Source organism: Rhineura floridana, chromosome 2 (genome assembly GCF_030035675.1).
Source record: "Rhineura floridana isolate rRhiFlo1 chromosome 2, rRhiFlo1.hap2, whole genome shotgun sequence".
NCBI lineage: Eukaryota > Metazoa > Chordata > Lepidosauria > Squamata > Rhineuridae > Rhineura > Rhineura floridana.
In genome coordinates, this window is record NC_084481.1 from 194,029,750 (window position 1) to 194,048,634 (window position 18,885).

The 18,885-nt window shown below is 45.2% G+C and overlaps 2 protein-coding genes across 9 annotated transcripts in view; one reads left to right on the plus strand and one right to left on the minus strand.

The window, feature by feature from the left end:
- Nucleotides 1–2,656, minus strand: part of TMED8 (transmembrane p24 trafficking protein family member 8) — a 58,955-nt gene extending 56,299 nt beyond the window's left edge. The window contains exon 1 of one of the 4 annotated variants that reach the window (XM_061611864.1): nt 2,578–2,656. In XM_061611864.1, the coding sequence (XP_061467848.1) occupies nt 2,578–2,620 (43 nt within the window). In that variant the 5' untranslated portion in view covers nt 2,621–2,656. Of the gene's footprint in view, nt 1–1,269; nt 1,886–2,577 lie in introns of those variants that run through there. The other 3 variants (XM_061611863.1, XM_061611862.1, XM_061611866.1) reach the window with 3 other exon arrangements.
- SAMD15 (sterile alpha motif domain containing 15) lies at nt 1,440–15,609 on the plus strand. 5 transcript variants are annotated; one of them, XM_061611868.1, is made up of 3 exons: nt 1,440–2,142; nt 9,460–9,561; nt 14,402–15,609. In XM_061611868.1, exons 1-3 carry the CDS (start codon nt 1,762–1,764, stop codon nt 14,783–14,785), a joined length of 867 nt encoding a protein of 288 aa, XP_061467852.1. In that variant the 5' UTR covers nt 1,440–1,761; the 3' UTR covers nt 14,786–15,609. The 5 variants fall into 5 exon arrangements, with proteins under 5 accessions (XP_061467852.1, XP_061467853.1, XP_061467854.1 ...); XM_061611869.1 differs by having other exon boundaries at nt 9,463–9,561; XM_061611870.1 differs by having other exon boundaries at nt 9,532–9,561.
- The last annotated feature ends 3,276 nt before the right edge of the window (nt 15,610–18,885 follow it).

An 18,885-nucleotide genomic window follows, 5' to 3' on the forward strand; every position in this document is an offset into this window, starting at 1 on the left:
CTTTGGTTTCACCTCTGGCTATTGGAATACTACAATTTTTAAACAAATGCGGAATACCTCTGAGGTCACAGAACAGGCACCAACCTCTACATCAATATGGACAACGGTTGTCTGGATACAACATATCTTCAAGGATTATTTTATGCCACTGTTCTACTCTGCCCGAACACACCTTTACCAGAGAGCACCTAACAGCTGAAGATCAACATAAAGGCAAGACAACAATCAACCCATTCTTTCTGTAAACCACTTGTCCAAGTAACAATGGTTCCAGAAAAATCCTTGATCCACCACCACTCAAGGCTTATTTTGGTATGGAGTTATATCTACAGAGGAGTAGGCTAGCGAAGGGATGCTGTTACATTTAATTTTAAGTGAATATTATTTGTAACTTCAGTTATGTGTCAGGGGAAGGTGAGTGCAAAATGGGGCAAATCCAGAAAGGGCGTAACAGGGTAAGTAGGGGAGAGATTATTTTCTGTCCTTTCAGCATGTATGTGGCCATTCGAAAACTCGGGCTGCAAGTAATCCTACAAAGCAGGATTACTCCCAGAGAGATCGCATACTTAAAACGGAGATCTAGGAGGGCCTGTCTCGAAACAGAAATCAAATGCTCTTCCTAATGGTTGCTGAAATGAGCAGAAACGGGTGGAGATAGTGAGCAATGATATTTCCAGTACCCACGCACCCCGCCCAGCTGGTCTTAGAAGGTTCCTTTTCAGGCTTCCACGATTCCTTGTCTCGAACACCTGCCGTCCCAGCTCCACACACACAACCCCACCGTCCCAGCCCAGGCTGCTTCCCTCACAGGCTCTGTGCAGTACGCCCAATCCGTTTCCCAAGATAAACACGTTCCGATCCCCCCCCCGCGACCTCCCCGGCTCAGGCCCCTCAGTCCCAACTAAAGGTCGGCACTTTATCCTGTTTATTTCATTTCCCTCACCCCCAACAGGGAAGCAACTCATTCAACAGGTGCAGCATATCCTGTCACAGCGTCTCTATTGCCGGGAAGGAAGCACCTGTAGAATCTCTGTCTGCAGCGCAGTTGTTAGGGCACAGGGGACTTGTAAGGTGGGGGAGAGGAGCAGGAGATGGCAAACCAACCTCCCCCCCCTCCAAACAGGCAGCTACTAATTCTGCCCTGCCCTCTTTGAGAGCTCCTTCAGTGAGATGGCGAGGGAAGGCCCGACAGAAACGCGCCGCCCCCATCACCACCCGAGAGCCGTGAGAGACCACCAGAAGCAGATCTATGGGCGACCCCTGAAGTACCTGAGGGAGGCAGGAGCGGCGGAGAGAGGCACCTTTTCTCCGTGGTTCCAGCCCCACCACGGAGGCAACTGTCTTCGTCGACGCTGCCCAAGCCCCCGGCCGCGGAGGGTTCGAAGCGGGTGCCAACCGCAGCGGCCAGCACGTCCGACATGGAAAGGCGGGGAACTGAGCCAACCGAAAAGAGTCGGGGAGAGTCGAGTGGAACCGAGCACACCCGGAAAGAGCCGAGCGGCGATCGAAGCAACGGCCACTCCGACCACAGCCGCTGCTTCTCAGGCCTCTGCCCTGTAGAGTTCCCGCCTAAAGCCGGCCGCAAACGAGGACAGCTTTCGTCAAGCTGCGGCACAGTCTTCCCTGAAAAGCGGAATGGGGAAAGGAAAGACAGCGACACTTCCCGGAAGTTCTGGTAACCATGGAGACCGTTCCAGGAAGGACGCGTTGCCATAGCGCCGCCGCCGGACTGAGAGGGACACGCATCCCTTTTCTATAAGGATGGAGGACAACGCGGAGGAGCTGGAAGATGTAGCAGACGCGGCAGAAGAAGAAGAAGAAGAAGAGGACGACGACGACGACGACGAATATGGAGACGAAGAGGACGACGAAGAGGAGGAGGAGGAAGAAGAAGAAGGAGGAGGTGGATGGACTCTGCGGCGCCAGAGGCGCCGCCCCCGCATCACACTCTGTCCCGAATCGAGTCTCAAAGTAGATTCTGCTAAATCTGTATGCGAAGCGGTGCCTCAAACCGAAGAGAGAACTGAGGAACAATTGACTCGCGAGCTCAAGACTCCCGTCCTGATTGGCCCCTCCTATTTAGCCTGGACCCCTGAAGAGGTAGCTGAATGGATCGAAGCACTGGGTTTCCCCCAGTACAAGGTACCAATCTTGACATTGTTGCGGAGGGGGGAGGGCAGGCTGGACTCCTTTTGAGGCAAGGCTCAGGGTGGAACCTGCTTTGAAAATCCTTAGTCCTGTGATTATACAGCCACAAGAGTGGCTGTATACTATAGCCAGCATGGATTTTTCACATTCCGCAATGTTAAATGGAAAGTACCCCCGCATGTCATTCTGATGCTTCCCATAAACGCATATCAAAACAAAACCTTACAAAACTTATAGTCCTGAACTCAGAAACGCTTGCTTAACAACCCTCTCAATTTTCATGGCGATACACAAAACAGTCAGAGAGAATAGACAGTTCAAAGTGTAAAAAGAGAGAGAGAAACCTCAGAGCCCTTTTGGACTTTTTTTCTGCCAGAGTTCTCATAATCTGTTGAAATTCATTAAAAATCAGCCATGTTCACAGAGTACCTGTAATCCTAATGCTGACCTTGCCCCATACTCTGACCTTCATCTACTGCAGTTTAAAAGTTTAAAAAATGCCTGGTTGGTTTTTAATTAATTTAAGAAATTTTGGCTGGAAGCCTATTATAACACAGGGCATGCTCAGTAAGGACCAACTGTCAGTGTTCTAAAAGCCTCACAGCTGCTGGGCTTGGCTAATAAGAGGGCCACACCCACACCAGGCTTGATTTCACTTGAGACAGTCATGGCTTCCCTCAAAGAATCCTGGGAAGTGTAGTTTGTGAAGGGTGCTGAGAGGAGACTCCTATTCCCCTGAGAAAATGGTTAACAGTCAGCCACTCTGATTGAAGGTCTGTGAGAGGAACAGGGCGTCTCCTAGCAACTCTCAGCACCCTTCACTATCTACACTTCCCAGGATTCTTTCAGAGAAGCCATGATTGGCTTTGAGCCATGGCTTTGAGAGAAGCCATGATAAATTCTTTTAAATTGCTTTTAAAAGATGTGTTTTTAAATTTGTTTATTTGTTTTTAATGTTTTTAGTTATTGTAAACCGCCCAGAGAGCTTCGGCTATGGGGCGGTATATAAATACACTAAATAAATAGATAAATAAATAATGATTGTCCAAAGTGTAATAGAGGCCTGGTGTGGATGTGGCCAGGGACAGCTTTGTTTTAAATTTGGGTGGGAGGTAGGGTTGCCAGGTTCAGGGCCTGAGACTGATCCTGTATCTTTAGGAGAAGAGAAAGTCAGCCAAGTGCAGGTGTTCTTGCAACACTGTAATGGGAAAAACCACAAGGTAGAATTCTCCCTTCCCCCAGCACAACTTTGAAAGATACAGAAGACATCTTGGTTGGCAGGCCCAGCCTGGTCAGTTTACCTATCCTAATCATGATTGCATAGGAGTATATCTGATTCAACTCAATAATCATACAAATGATCAGACCTACCTTTTCCTTCCTTCCCCTTTCCTCTCCCTTTCTTCTCCCCTGCCCTCTTCCTTCTGCCTCCTCCCCTGTCCACTTCAGGCTTCCCTCCCCATGGTCAGTTTTACCTATCCTAAGCGTGATTGCATGGGAGTAAATCCCACTGAACTCAATAAACATGCAAATGACCACATCTGTTGTAGCAGTGATTTCACGCGTATGCCCAGTGACCGGTTGTACCCGGTTGTAGCTAGCAGCAGTGTACCCAAAGATAGATAGACGCAGACAGTTATAGGTTTAAGAGTCTTTACTGACTTTAAGGTACAGACATAAACGCATTCCTGGCTTCTCCTAACTTCTAACAACATCTCCCACACTTGTGCTTTCGCTTTCAAGGATATATAGCTTTCACTGCCCTTCGCCAGCTGCATCTGCTGTGAGCTGACCTTGGCAGTCCTGAACACAGATTAACCCCTTTATAGTCAGTTCTGTACTGTACTGTCTTTCTGGAAAACTCTACACACATACTTCACAGCAGCCTACAGCTCCCACCTTTTCCATAAAGACATACATTTGCACTAACAATACAGGTTTGATACATTGCTTTACAGGATTACAATCATTACAGACAATCATGGTTTCACACAATCTAGATACAACGTTTCCTCATCATATTTTTCTGTGTTTTTATTTGTTTCTTTACTACTGATTGTGCCAATCCGAAACCTTTCCGGTGGTTTCCCCAGGTTAGCTCTTTCAGAGCATCTCAATGTTACAGTTTCCTCTATGTTTTCCCCATCCACTCCAGTAACAGGTTGTTTGATTACACACATCACATTCTATATATTTGTCACACTCCTTCAGTGTTACATCCACACTATTACTGGGGGTTTTCATGATTGTACCAAAACTAGCGTGTCCTAGGTTTCTGTGCCAGAGATGCACGCAGCTGTCATGAGGCTTTCTGTTAGCACTCGTAGCAGCACAACCTGCGTGTTTGAATTGAATGTAAAACAGTGAATCCTTCAGAAACCCCTGCATACAGATTTTGTCTCCTTTCTGTATCTCACACGTCCCTTGTTTAAATGTTACAGTATATCCCATTGTATTCAGTTTCTTTACAGACATTATATTACATTCCAAACCTGGTACATACAATACATCTGTCATGGATGTATTTAATACACTGAGTTCTATTGTACCTCTTCCCAACACCTCTCTGCGTGTGCCATCCGCCAGCACAACGTCCTCTTTCACGGGAAGTGAAGTTCTGAACAAAGTTTTGTCCTTTATTAAGCTATGGGTGGCTCCAGAATCAACAACCCATACATCACTGTCTCTTTTCTCACAGCTTTTCGGTTTATTAGTCCCAGCACTCACCAGCTGCACACTTGTCGGCTTCCAGCCTCGTCCTCTTCGCTTCGCTTCACCGTCTCTTTGTAGATGTGATTTCGAACCACAATAATAACAAGCTTTTAGTCCAAACGACCTTGCTTCTGTGTCTTTGAAGTTTGTCTTCCTGCTTTCTCTTTTCTCCATTTTCTCTCGTCCTTCGGCTTCTTTTCTTCTCTCCCATTCCTGGAGAAGCTTGCCTGAGACGTAATCCGTAGTCAAGCCTGCATCTTGCATAGCCTCTAATGAACTGACTAACGGATCCCAAGACGAATCCAATGAAGATAGGATTATATAAACTCTCTGCAACTGTGTGTGCTCTACATTCCGCTCCTGCAGCTCTGCAAACAGTCTTTGTAATTCCAACAAATGCTCAGACATTGTCCTGTCCTCAGCCAGCTTCATCTGATAAAGTTTACGTGCTAGATATATTTTGCTACTGGCTGGCTGTCTCACATGAACTTCGTTCAAAGCAGTCCACATAAGTTTCGCTGTTGGCCGTTCTTTCACGTGTAATAATTGAGAGTCTTCTAAAGCCAATATAATAAACGCTCTTGCCTTTTCATCCATGCGAATCCACGCTTGCTGCGGAGCTCCTGGTGGGTCTTCTTCGATTACCTGCCATAAGTCTTCTTTTGTTAGGAAAGCCTGCATTCTAAGTCTCCAGCTAGAATAATTACGTTCTGTGAGCCTCTCCAGAGGCATTCCGGCTGAAAGTGAAACTGCCATCTCCGCACAACACTTCTCCCTCGCCTTTCTCGATCAAGCACTCAGCCACGTTACCGCTTCTCCCAAGCTCCTGGCTCGCTTGCTTCTTTGCTGAACTGGTTGCCCCTTCTCTTGTCTCACTCTGGGTTCGAATGCTGCCTATTCTGGGGCGTAGCCTGGGCCCATAACCCCTGTTGTAGCGGTGATTTCACACGTATGCCCAGTGACCGGTTGTACCCGGTTGTAGCTAGCAGCAGTGTACCCAAAGGTAGATAGATGCAGGCAGTTATAGGTTTAAGAGTCTTTACTGACTTTAAGGTACAGACATAAACGCATTCCTGGCTTCTCCTAACTTCTAACAACATCCCCCACACTTTGTGCTTTTGCTTTCAAGGATATATAGCTTTCACTGCCCTTCGCCAGCCGCATCTGCTGTGAGCTGACCTTGGCAGTCCTGAACACAGATTAACCCCTTTATAGTCAGTTCTGTACTGTACTGTCTTTCTGGAAAACTCTACACACATACTTCACAGCAGCCTACACATCTGTCCTTCTTCTCCCCGCCCCCTCCTGCCAGCTCCCATCCCAGTCCTCCCCTCTGCTTTTCCACCCCTCCCTCCTCCCCCTCCTCCCCCTCCTCCCTTCCCCATCCCCTGTGGTCAGTTTCATCCTAAGCATGATTGCCGTATGTGTGTGTGTAAATCCCACTTAACTCAATAAGCATGCAAATGATCAATCCATTCTCAGCAAACTTGCGAAGGATCCCATTTCTTACCTCCTGGATTAAAAAGCAAGGAAATTCACTAATACGCAAAAAAACTTGCGGTTTAAGAATGTACCTATAGCCCACAGATATTTCTACCAAACTTTAACAAGCAGGGAAACTGGGCAGCTATAGTGAATGCACCAGGGGAGCAGGAGACCTGACCTCCTCTCTGAGATATTGTACTGCCCTACAAAGTTGTCAAAATGCAAACACAATTTGGGTTGGTCTTTCACAGTCCAATCCACTTGCTGTGTAGCTTGGAAGAATTTGGTAACATGTGCCTCTGAGCATACGGTGAGTGGTGGCAACACCTGCCATCTCCAAAGATGGAGAAATATATTTTTGTATTTTGTGTTCTTCTTACTTTGCTTCTTTCCTGTGTTACTAATGTTTCTACAGAGAATCTAAACCAGAAAATGTTCCCCCTCCTTATTCATCCCAGAAATAGGGTAGGCTCACTGACACAAAACAAAATTCCAGGTATCTAAAACAGTATAGTGAAGGTGCCTGCCTAATGTCAATGTCCTCTTCGCCCATGCATTTTAGCATGCGTTTTTAAATTGCTTTTTAAAAATGTGTTTTAAATTTGTATATTTGTTTTTAATGTTTTTAATTGTTGTAAAACGCCCAGAGAGCTTCAGCTATGGGGCAGTATACAAATGCAATAAATAAATAAATAAATGGGCAGGGAGTTCCAGAGTATAGCTGCTGCCACACTAAAGGAATTACTCCTCACAAATGTGGAACAAACATTGTGTGCACTTGTAAAAGTGCAAGTTATGCAGATTGAAGTGATCAAAGTGAATGGGGTAAAGCAATCCCTTAAGTAAACTGGTCCCAAGCTACTAGGGCGTTATATACCAATAGAAACACGAAGTCACAGACCTGAACTTACAAGATCTGAACAGGGTGGTTCATGACAGATGCTCTTGGAGGTCGCTGATTCATAGGGTCGCCATAAGTCATAATCGACTTGAAGGCACATAATAACGACAACAAAGCAAACTGCCAGTCAGTGCAGATCTTTGAGTACAGGTGTAATATGCTGACAGATTCTTATTTCTGTCAGCAATCATGCTGCAGCATTTTGCACTAACTGCAATTTCTGAATAAAGTGCAAGGGAAATCCCATATAGAGTGCATTGCAGTCATCCAGTCTTGAAGTTACCAGTGCCTGAACCACTGCAGCTGTCGTACTATCTGAAGCCTGTAAAAAGTACTCCTAGCCGCCAAGACCATTTGGGCCTCTATTGATAAAGCTGGACCCAGGAACACACCAAGACTGCATACCTGCTCCTTCAGAGGGAGTACAACCCCATCCAGAGCAGGCAATTGACCAGTTCCTTGGACACAAGGTCACTTGCCCACAGAGCCTTTATCTTGCCAAGATTCAAGATGAGTTTAGTTTTTGTCATCCAGCCCACTCCTGCATAGATGTGAAGGCCCAGGAAAAATTGGGGGATGATGACGTGTTTCCCCCCCTAGGCTTTCACATCTCTAGATGTGATGGAGAAATAGAGCTGAGTGTCATTGGCGTAAAGATGGCAACTGATCCCAAATCCATTAATGACAACTCCAAATAGCTTCATTGTAACTGCTGCTTTTTGTAAATTGTATTGTTTTTATTGATGTATTTTTATATTTGTGTTTTTTGTAAGCCGCTTTGAGGGCCTTTTGGCCAAAAGGCGGGGTAGAAATAAATAATAATAATAATAACAGATGTTAAATAGCATTGGGAATAAAATGGTGCCCTGCGGCTCCCCATAGCATACTTGCCAGGGGTCCAAAAAGCACTTTCCCAACACTGTTCTCTTGACTCAACCCCATAGGTAGAACTGGAACTACTGTAACACCTTGCCCCCAATACCCATATCACTGAACTGATCCAGGATACCATGGTCAATGGTATCAAAAGCTGCAGAAGAACTGAGAAGGAGCAAGATTACACTCCCCTTGTCCCACTCTCAGGAAAAGTAATCCATCAGGGTGACCAAAGCCAATTCAGTCCCATGGCCGAGCCCCAGCCTAGATTGGAATGGATCTAAATCAGTGTGTCCTAAGGCCACTTTAAGGTCGGCCTCTGTGCCACAGCCTGCCCAGTGACTCCTCATTTGCCTGCACTGTATCAGCACTGCATGCATACTATGTAAAGTTGGAAGGGATACAGAGAGGTTCATGGGGTCAGGAAGATCTCCCTTCTCTGAGTGGAAAGGGCTAGAAGAGGTGTTGAAGATAATTATGAAGTGAGATTAAAGATTAAGAATAATAATAATGTACAAGTTGAGTATGGAAGGAGAATGGGATAAGAAATTACAGGAGATGGGTAACAGTACTTTGAGAGTTATGTGGGAGTGGAGGAGGGAAGGGAAAGATATAATATAATTTGAATCAGCAAATTCTGCCTAAAATGGGGAGAATGAGTCACAATGACTTCAGATCAAATGTCTGTATTTTAGCTTGAGGAAAACTGAGCTGTAGAACTCCTTGCCACAAGGAAAACACTGTGGCAAAAAAAAAGCAATTTCCAAAGATGGATTAGATATCAGGAGAAAATTATGATGTAAACAAGGAGTCTTTGTGTGAAAAGAAGAATAGACTGGCAGTTTGGAGTCTGGCTAAGACCAACAGAGAGCTACATTTTTGGATTCTGGAAGATTTTAAAGTGTTTAAGTTGTACCTCCAGCTGTATTCAACCTCTGTATCCATAAACAAACACAAATATTACAAAATGCAGGTAAGTGCTGCACTTTGGGAGGAAACTTGTTACCACTTGGAGAACACAACAAGAGTGGCAGACTGTGGTCAAGATCCAGATCTCCAGTACATGTTTTATGGGAGGAAAAACTTAGCAATGTAAATAGTTCTTCCATATTTCATTTATTTTATTTATTAAATTTCTATCCCACTTTTCCTCCCAAAGAAGCCCAGGGCAGCATATGTGAGAAAATAGGGGTTGTAGCCCAGCTCAACTTCTGTGAATTTTTGGATTTTTGTTACATTTATTACATGCCATTGGTGAAGAAACGGGGGGGAAAGTAATGTTGTGCCACTTCTCATACAGACTATATGCTATGCTATGTTCTGTTTTTTGTTTTAAGCAGGAGTGTTTTACTGCAAACTTTATCTCTGGGCGCAAACTTATCCATGTAAACTGTTCTAATTTACCACAGATTGGAATAACTGACTTTGAGCATATGAAGGTAAGAGAACAAATTGCAATTGTATCTTCTCTGTAGAAGGGAAGCTTTTGTTATGTGACTGTTGCAAAACAGTCACGAGTGATGTAGGCATATGCACTTGCGTTGAGACCATTTTTTTCTCAAAAATTTCCCCCCTCCAAATTGATAGTATTCACTCATTCAGTTTTTCCGCAGAATCTAGATTTCCATTTTCCCTCCCAAGTATTAATGTATACTGATTTTGGGGCTTCGGACTGCAGCAGAATTTGTGCATGTATAATGACTAGAATAATACTTGCATTGCCTTCAGTGAATTTAGGAGCATTTTGTGACACAGCTGGGGACAGTGTCTTTTTTCCACATTTTTCAGCATAAATATATTAGTATAGATTAGAATAGATTAAAGCTCAATTTTGCAATAGTGATCACCCATGCGGTTTTTTTGTTAGCTTTGGAATAGCATGGCTGGAAACAACCACCACATATATTATGGGTTTGTAGTGGGCTTATTGTACAGGTAGGCATCATGTATGAAATTCTCAGGCTGTACTTTTGCCCTGTACTTTCAGATATATATTCACAGGTAAGGGGGTGGAATACTGAGGCATGGCAGTCAGGAAGAAGAGACCACTGGCTACCTTAATATGCAAGATATGCCCACCATTGTGTAACCACTTCTGCAGTTGTAGCATAGTTGGCGATTGTGTTATGTTAGCAGGCAAAATTATTTATTATCTTTATTTTATTATCTTTATTTTTACCCCACCCTTTTTCCAAAACTGGAACTCAAGGCGGCTTACAGATAAAAGTGGATACATATAATAAAAAGATACAAGAATCTGCATTAAGCTAAAATGAAACTGTTTGCAACATTAAAACATTAACATACACTCAAGATACTTAAAACAATTAAAAAATAGTGCAATTAAAACTATGAGCAATACAGCATACCTCTTAAGGCCCTGTCCTAAGCACCTTCTGTTCCAAAAGCCCATTGGAATAAAAAAGTCTTCACCTGCCGACGAAAAGACAGCAAGGAGGGAGCCATTCTTACCTCCCTAGAAAGGGAGTTCCAAAGCCTAGGGGCAGCCACCGAAAAAGCGCTATCTCACGTCCCCACCCGTCGTGCTTGTGAGGGTGTTGGGACCGTGAGGAGGGCTTCTGCTGAAGATCTCAAGGCCTGGACAGGTTCATATTGGGAGATACGGTCTGACAGATAGCCTGGACCTAGGGTTTTATAGGTCAAAACCAGCACTTTGAATTGTGCCCGGAAACAAACTGGCAACCAGTGGAGCTGTTGTAACAGGGGAGATGTATGATCCCTGTAGCCAGCCTCCGTTAGCACTCTGGCTGCAGCTCACTGTACCAGTTAAAGTTTCCACTCAGTCTTCAAAGGCAGCCCCACGTAGAGCATGTTACAGTAATCTAAACGGGATGTAACTAAGGCATGTATCACCATAGCCAGATCAGGCGTCTCAAGGAATGGGGACAGTTGACGTACTAGCCTTAACTGGGCAAAAGCACTCCTGGCCACCGCAGCCACCTGAGCCTCCAGGTTTAAGGCTGAGTCCAGAAGCACACCCAAGCTGCGAACCTGTGTCTTCAGGGGGAGTGTAGCCCCATCCAGCACAGGCTGCATCCCTATTCCCTGATCTGCCTTTCGACTGACCAGAAGCAGCTCTGTCTTGTCTGGATTAAGCTTCAATTTGTTCACCCTCATCCAATCTGTCACTGATGCCAGGCACTGGTTTAGAACCAAGACAGCTTCCTTGGCGTTAGGTGGGAAGGAGAAATAGAGTTGGGTGTCATCAGCATACTGATGGCCCCGAACCCCCGGACAACCTCTCCCAGCGGTTTCATGTAGATGTTAAATAGCATGGGGGATAAAACTGAGCCCTGAGGGACCCCACAGGCCAACAGCCAAGGAGTCGAACAGGAATCGCCCAGCACCACCTTCTGAGTACGCCCCTCCAGGAAGGAACAGAGCCACTGTAAAACAGTGCCCCCAAGTCCCATCCCAGCAAGGCGACCCAAAAGGATACCATGGTCAATGGTATCAAAAGCCACTGAGAGATCCAGTAGAACCAACAGGGACACACTCCCCCTGTCCAGTTCTCTGAGCAGGTTATCCACCAAGGCTACCAGATAATTTGATGTAGAAAACCAGAGTTAAAATCAGTAATGCAGAAGTGCAGGGTTACTTCATGATAGTCGTGCCATACCCCCTCACAGCCACACCCCCTCACCTGCTTGCTTGCTGTCATCATCTCCACATTCCTCAGACCTTCCTGCTTGTGCCTTCTTCCACAAGAACAGACATACCTAGGAGCCAATCAGCATGAAAGGGGAGCTTGTTAGATACCGAGAAGAGTCTTCTCAGTGGCTCACCTCCTTTCACTCTGATCGGCTTCTATCAGCAGAAAAGGATAAGGAAGCATATTAGAAGGTTCTTAGTGACTAACACACTCCCCTTTGATGCTGATTGGCTTGTAGGACGCTGAAGACATAGGGACCCTGCCCCCCAAAAAGGAAGGAGTGTAAGACCCACTTCAGACCCCGGATGACTACACCCACCCCTGGGTACAATTCAGCTTCCAATTGACTGTGGAACAGCTTTGACTGTGGAGTGTTAAAGGATATGGAAGCATAAACTCACATTAATATTGCTTTTGTTCACACATCTGGCATGTTAAATATTATTTGTGTTCCTGTTTAAAACCCATGTAACTGAGTGTGGCTACTTAAATGAGGAACTGTAGAGGGTTAATACAAAAAAAGGACAGGTGTCTGTCTTCTGTCATGGAACCCAATGCAGCATACAGGTGGTCTCCAATCCAGGCACTGACCAGACCCAGACCTACTTAGCTTCAGCAAGTTAGGCTGCAATCCAATACACTCTTACTCAAAAGTAAACTCCATTGGGCTCAATGGGACTTACTCCCAGGTAAGTGTGTTTTGGATTGCAGCTTTAGTGGCCTCATGTACTTTCAGTCCATACCCTGGAATAGCTTGAAGTTACACTTAATTCGATTAGTTTTCCTAAGTGTGCTTAGAAACAAAGAATTTCACTGCACCTTAGACTAACAAATTTATTATGGCATAAGCTTTTGTGGAGCGATAGATGAAGTGTTGTCCTTGGTTGGCAGGGACAAAATAATCAGATGTTCATGAAATGCAAGAAGTGCAGTCTTGACAATTTCACTGAAACTTTATGCAAAATAAATATAATTCACAACAACAGTAATTGATCATTGGGCTCTGGAGGACTATTGCCAGCCCCAGGAGACCATGCTGGGCTGGATGGTATAATGGCCTGTCTCAGACTAGGCAGTTCAAGGGGTCGGATTAGGAAGGCTGAACTGTGCGTGAGGGAGTGGAGCAGTGAAGAATTTTGTTGGGGGACAAAGAATTGCCTGGTTGCTTCAGTGTGACTTTCCCCACAGCAAGGCAGGCTAATTATTATTATTATTTATTTATTTTGTTCAATTTATATACCGCCCACAGCCCGAAGGCTCTCAGGGCAGTGTACAGCATAGGATAAAATACAATAAAATCACAAGAACAATAGAACATAAATATAAACAATAAATAACCTCATATACATTAAAAGCTTAAAAGGTAGATTAAAATGCCTGGGAGAATAAAAAGGTTTTCACCTGGCGCCGAAAAGATAGAAGTGTAGGCGCCAGACGGACCTCATTGGGGAGACTGTTCCATAATTCGGGGGCAGCCACTGAAAAGGCCCTAGATCTTGTTACGACCCTCGAGCCTCTCTGTGATTCGGAACTCGGAGGAGGGCCTTTGATGTTGAACGTAGTGAGCGGGTAGGTTCGTATCGGGAGAGGCGTTCCGCCAGGTACTGTGGTCCCGCACCGTGTAAGGCTTTATAAGTCAAAACTAGCACTTTGAATCTAGCCCGGAAACAACAGGATGTCTTACAGTGTGCTTGGTCCATCACAGAAGTCTCACTTTGATGGTGTTCATATACTTTCTCAGTTTGCTTCCATACTATGTAGTGACTGCCACCATCACTTGGATGGCTTTAAAAGAGGATTAGACATATTCATGGAGGATAAGGCTATCAGTGGCTACTAGCCACAATGGTTATGTTCTCCTTCCACTGTTGGAGGCAGTATGGTATTAAAATACATACCAGTTGCTGGGAATCACAAGGGGGGAGAGTTCTGTTGCACTCAGATCCTGCCTGAGAGCTTCTCAGAGGCATCTGGTTGGCCACTGTGAGAACAGGATCTTGATTGATCAGGTCATTTCTTATGTTTTTAGGATTGCAATATTAAATCAGTAAAATCTGTATAATGTTGCTGGGTCCTAGGTCCTAAAACTATTGTTATTGCAAGCTTATGGTAGAACTATACTAGATAGCTCCCTGTGTTTAGACGTTCTTATATAAATTAAAAAACCTTGTATATAACATAAAATAGCAGCAGCCAGAGTAATTCTAGGAAACCATAAAAGAAACTGCTTCAACAAAGGTTTCTATTAACTATCATTTCAGGTTTTTATCCTTCCCAATTAAAGGCTTAGTACATAGGAAGCTGCCTTATACCAGGTCAGACTATTTGTCCATGGAGTCCAGTATTAAGTACTCTGATAACAACTTTCCTGGGTCTCATGGAGAGATTTTTCCCATTACGTACTACACATGATCCCTTTAAATGAAGATGTCAGGAATTGAAACTGGGTTTTTCTGCATGCATAATATGTGTTGTGCCACTGAGCTATGGTCTCTTCCTGACTTGCTGTTTTGTTATACCATACAAGGATGAAAACTGAGCAGAGAAACAACACATTTACTTTGCTAATAGAGATTATTTTGTTACAACTTTCTTTTGCTTTTCAGGAAGTTTCACGGTATGTGCGAGAATTGCTAGAAATAGAGGAGCCTCTCTTTGTCAGAAGCATTGCTCTCCCCCCCAGGGATAACATGGGTTTGTTTCTAGAGCAAAAATCTCGGACTGGAACACGAAGTGATGCCCTTGCCTATTCTCAGTTTATTAAAGATGCAGGATTATGTGCATACGAGCCCCAGCCTCTAACTCCACAGGATGAAAGTTCAGAAAATGTTAGTTCGTGGCATGGAAGTTCACAATGTAAAAGTTTACAGCAAGCTAGCTCACAAGCTAGCTCACAGCAGGCTGGTTTACGGCAAGCTAGCGCACAACAAGGGAGCCCACAATGTGATAGCTCGCAGCAAGCTAGCTCACTTCTCCCAAAACAACAATAAAAAGATAAAACAAGACTAATGCTAGCAACCCCCCACACACACACACACTCACTGAACATCCAGTTGGACAACCTGATCTGAAAGAGAAAAAGCAGAGCAAACAGAGATGTGTTTCGCTGCAGCTTAAGCACTACCCTAATCCTAAACATGTTAAATAGAACAGTCATAGAGCTGCTGTGTCAACAGAACTAGAGCACACATGAACACAGGAGATTGTTGATACTGGAGTTTATCCTGTAGTCCTTTCTCATATTTGGGCCATTCCTTAGCATAAACTTGCATATGTGGAGGTTCCTGGAGAGGAGATTGCAGCCACTTTGCTCCTTCCTGGTCATTCTGCTACTACGCTGAGCTAAGCCATGGTTTGGCTTAGCATTTTGTCCTAACTTAGACCCCTGGTTTGGCTATCCTAGACAAACCATGAGCTGTGAACCATAGAACAAACCTTGGTTACAGCTTGTGATTAGAAGAGAACAAAACCCTGAGCCTGGGTTTCAATGACATGCTAAGCCAAACCATGGCTTAGCTTAGTCAGCACAATAGCAGAATGATCAAGAAGGAGCAAAGTGGCTATGATATCCTCTCCCAGAGCTTGTGTGCTCTCACATGTTTGCATTAAGCTATGGTTTGTCTTAGGATGTATGAACCAGGCCATAGTGTGGTGGCTATGAACATATGCTGTGAAAGCCATGGTGCAAAGTTCACCCCAGCCATGATCTCACCTGTTAGCCTTAGGAAAGCTACAATCCCTCATCCTTAATACCTCCATCTATGGTACAGAGTTGTAAGGATTACTTAATTTATGTATATGAAGTATTTAATACATGCCAAGTGTTTTTGTAATAAAAAATGTGAATCTGCAGTAGTTTATATTTTATGCTACAATTTTTGTGTTCCCATTTGTGTTCATAAAATACAGGTTTTACTTCATAATGCAACTTAGCAGATACCATCTGGATATCTGGATAAACAGTTACCTATTACACGCAAAGGAATACAAACAGACAACTTTCTTGAAGCTTGGTTCCTCCACTTCAGGAATAGTTATGACATGACCCTTGGTTGCAGAGGTTCTAGCATTAATCTTTAACCCTTTAATCTACCATTAATCTTTAATCTACCACAGAAGACGAGGGCAAGGCTATGTACGCCTTGTTCCTCGCTCCCACTACTCTCATGGATTATTTATTTATTTTATTATTTGATTTATATTCCGCCCTTCCTCCCAGCAGGAGCCCAGGGTGGTAATGGGCTGGGTTCCTCGTTGCTCATCTGCTGTGCCCACTGGCACAATACACAATAAGACCACACTCATCCATGATTTGATTGTGGATGAAGATGCCGATTTGGTTGTGGATTACCGACACCTGAGTGGGTGAACTGGGAGGAGTTCATCTGACCCAGCTTTGCCCACCTGGATAATCAGTGCAACACCAGCACAGGCTGCAGGGATGGGGGTGGGGGGAGGAGTTGCTGTGGTCTACAGAACTTCCATCTCTGTCAACAGGAAACCACTATCTTGAAGCTGGCAGTGAGGGCCTGCACCTGGTGTTGGCCCAAGGAGACAGGACGCTAGGGCTGCTGCTGGTATACCATCCACCCTGCTGCCCGGCAGCTTCTCTGACTGAGCTGGTGGAGGCCATCTCAGCTGTGGTATTGGAGGAGCCCAGAACAATAGTCCTGGGTGATTTCAATGTCCATGCTGAGGCTGCCTCTAGTGTTCCAGATTGGGACTTCATGGGACTTCACCAGCCCAGCACATAGGGCAGGGCACACCCTTAACTTGGTTTTTGCTCCAAATGGAGCAAGGGGTGGTCTGGAGATGGGGGGGTGGATTGTCATGGTCAGACCACTTTCTGATCCTTATGGCTCTGATCCTCCGCTGCAGGGGTGGTGGACAGGTTAAGATGGTCCACCCCTGGAGACTAATGGAATCCACTGGATTCCTAAATGCCCTGGGGGAGTTCCCAGTAGATAGAGCAGGTGACCCTGTTGAAGCCCTTGTCACACTATGGAACAGTGAGGTGTGTCGGGCCCTTGACACGGTTGCCCCTGAGCGCCCTCTCTGGCATTTTGGAGCCCGGTTTGCACTTTGGTACACCAGTGAGCTTATGGGCAATGAAACAGGCTGGACGATGGCTTGAATGCAAACGGCGAAAGATGTGCTGTGAGACTGATCGGGCACACATAAAACATAACTGTGCCTACTGTGCAGCAGTGAGGGAGGCGAAGAAGGCCCACTGCCCTGCTACCATCTCATCCTCAAGTAGCCATCTGGTGGAGCTTTTCTGTATTATCAGGGGTCTGTTGACATCAACTCCAGGAAATGGAGTTTTAGACTCTTCAGAGGTCCACTGTGGATTGTTTGCAAGGCAAACAAGGGTAAAGTTGATTGCATCCGCAGCAGTCTTGATGCCCCATCCAGATATACTGTAGTCCCTGATGAGGTGTCCAGTGCAACGTCTGCTACAACTTCTTGGGAACAGTTTTAGTTGATGCGGCCTGATGACGTGGACAAGGTGCTTGTGATGATGTGGCCAGTAATGTGTCCTTTCTATCTTTGCCTTTCTTGACTTATTAAAGCTTGCCGAGGGGGTTTGACCGAGTGGATCCAGGCTGTGGTCAATGCATTATTGTGAGAGGCAATGGTTCCAGCCTCCCTGAAAGACGCTGTGATCTGACCTTCTGAAAAAGCCCACCATGGACCCACTTGTTTGTGACAACTACCACCCGGTCACAAATACCCCCTTCTTAGGGAAGGTGATTGAAAGGGTTGTGGTGCAGCAAATGCAAGTACTCTTGGATAAAACAGATTACCTTGACCCATTCCAATCTGGGTTCAGGCCTGGTTATGGGACTGAATTGGCCTTGGTTGCCCTGATGGATTACCTTTATCAGGAGAAGGACAGAGGGAGTGCAACCCTGTTATTCTTACTTGATCTCTTGGCAGCTTTTGATACCATTGACCATGGTATTCTTCTGAGCCAACTTGGTGAGATGGCACTGTTTCACAGTGGTTCCGATCATTTCTCCAGGGATGTTTTCAGAGAATAGCATTGGGTGATTGTCTTTTTGCCCCCTGGCAGTTGTGCTGTGGGGTGCCGCAGGGTACGATCTTGTCCCCTATGCTGTTTAACATATATATATAAATCCCTTGGGAACAGTCATCAGGAGATTTGGGGCAAGGTGTCAGCAGTACACTGACAATACCCAGCTCGATTTCTCTATAACATCTGAATCAGGAGCAGGCGTGCAAGCCCTGGACTGCTGCCTGGACTCAGTGGTGGGCTGGATGAGGGCCAATAAACTGAGACTGAATTCTAGCAAGATAGAGACACTGTGGGCTGGTGGTTCCTGAGTTTGGATAATTGGTCAGTTGCCTGCTCTGGATGGGATCATACTTCCTCTGAAAGACCAGGTCCATAGTTTGAGGGTGCTCCTCTATTCATCTTTGTCGCTAGAGGCCCAGGTGACCTCCATGGCTTTAGCTGGTAAGACAGCTGCGGCCGTTTCTGGACTGGGATAGCCTGACCACTGTTGTCCACGCACTGGTAACCTCCAGGCTCGATTACTGTAATGTGCTCTATGTGGGGCTACACTTGAGGTTGGTCCAGAAGCTGCAGCTGGTGCAAAATGCAACGGCGAGACTGCTCACTGGGGCAGGGTATCGCCAAGATGTCACTGAAGGGAGATTATAAGGTAGTGTACATTCACTCACCCAGCCAATTAGGTTTGACCTTATCTGGCCTCCCTCATAATTATCTGATTTATTACTGCTTTTTAACAGCACTCATTTTGATATGTCTCATGAAAACAATGGGAAGGACTTTCAAGGAAACATGTTTACTGCTGCTACCCACATGAACAAGGCAGGTATACCAAGTGTTGGAATAGTAATTAAGAAAGATTAGTAATGTCACTGTTCCTGTTCTATATCCGCTGCTTCAGATCTGCCCTAGTATGTCACTGGAATGATCCAAATACTGGTTTGGGGCCATGTGAACATACCAATAGGAAAAAAAAAACTTTCACTGGATAAAGCATAATGGATGGACATTGTAGGGGTTTCCCATTCATTTATGTGAAAGGAAACAGTGTAT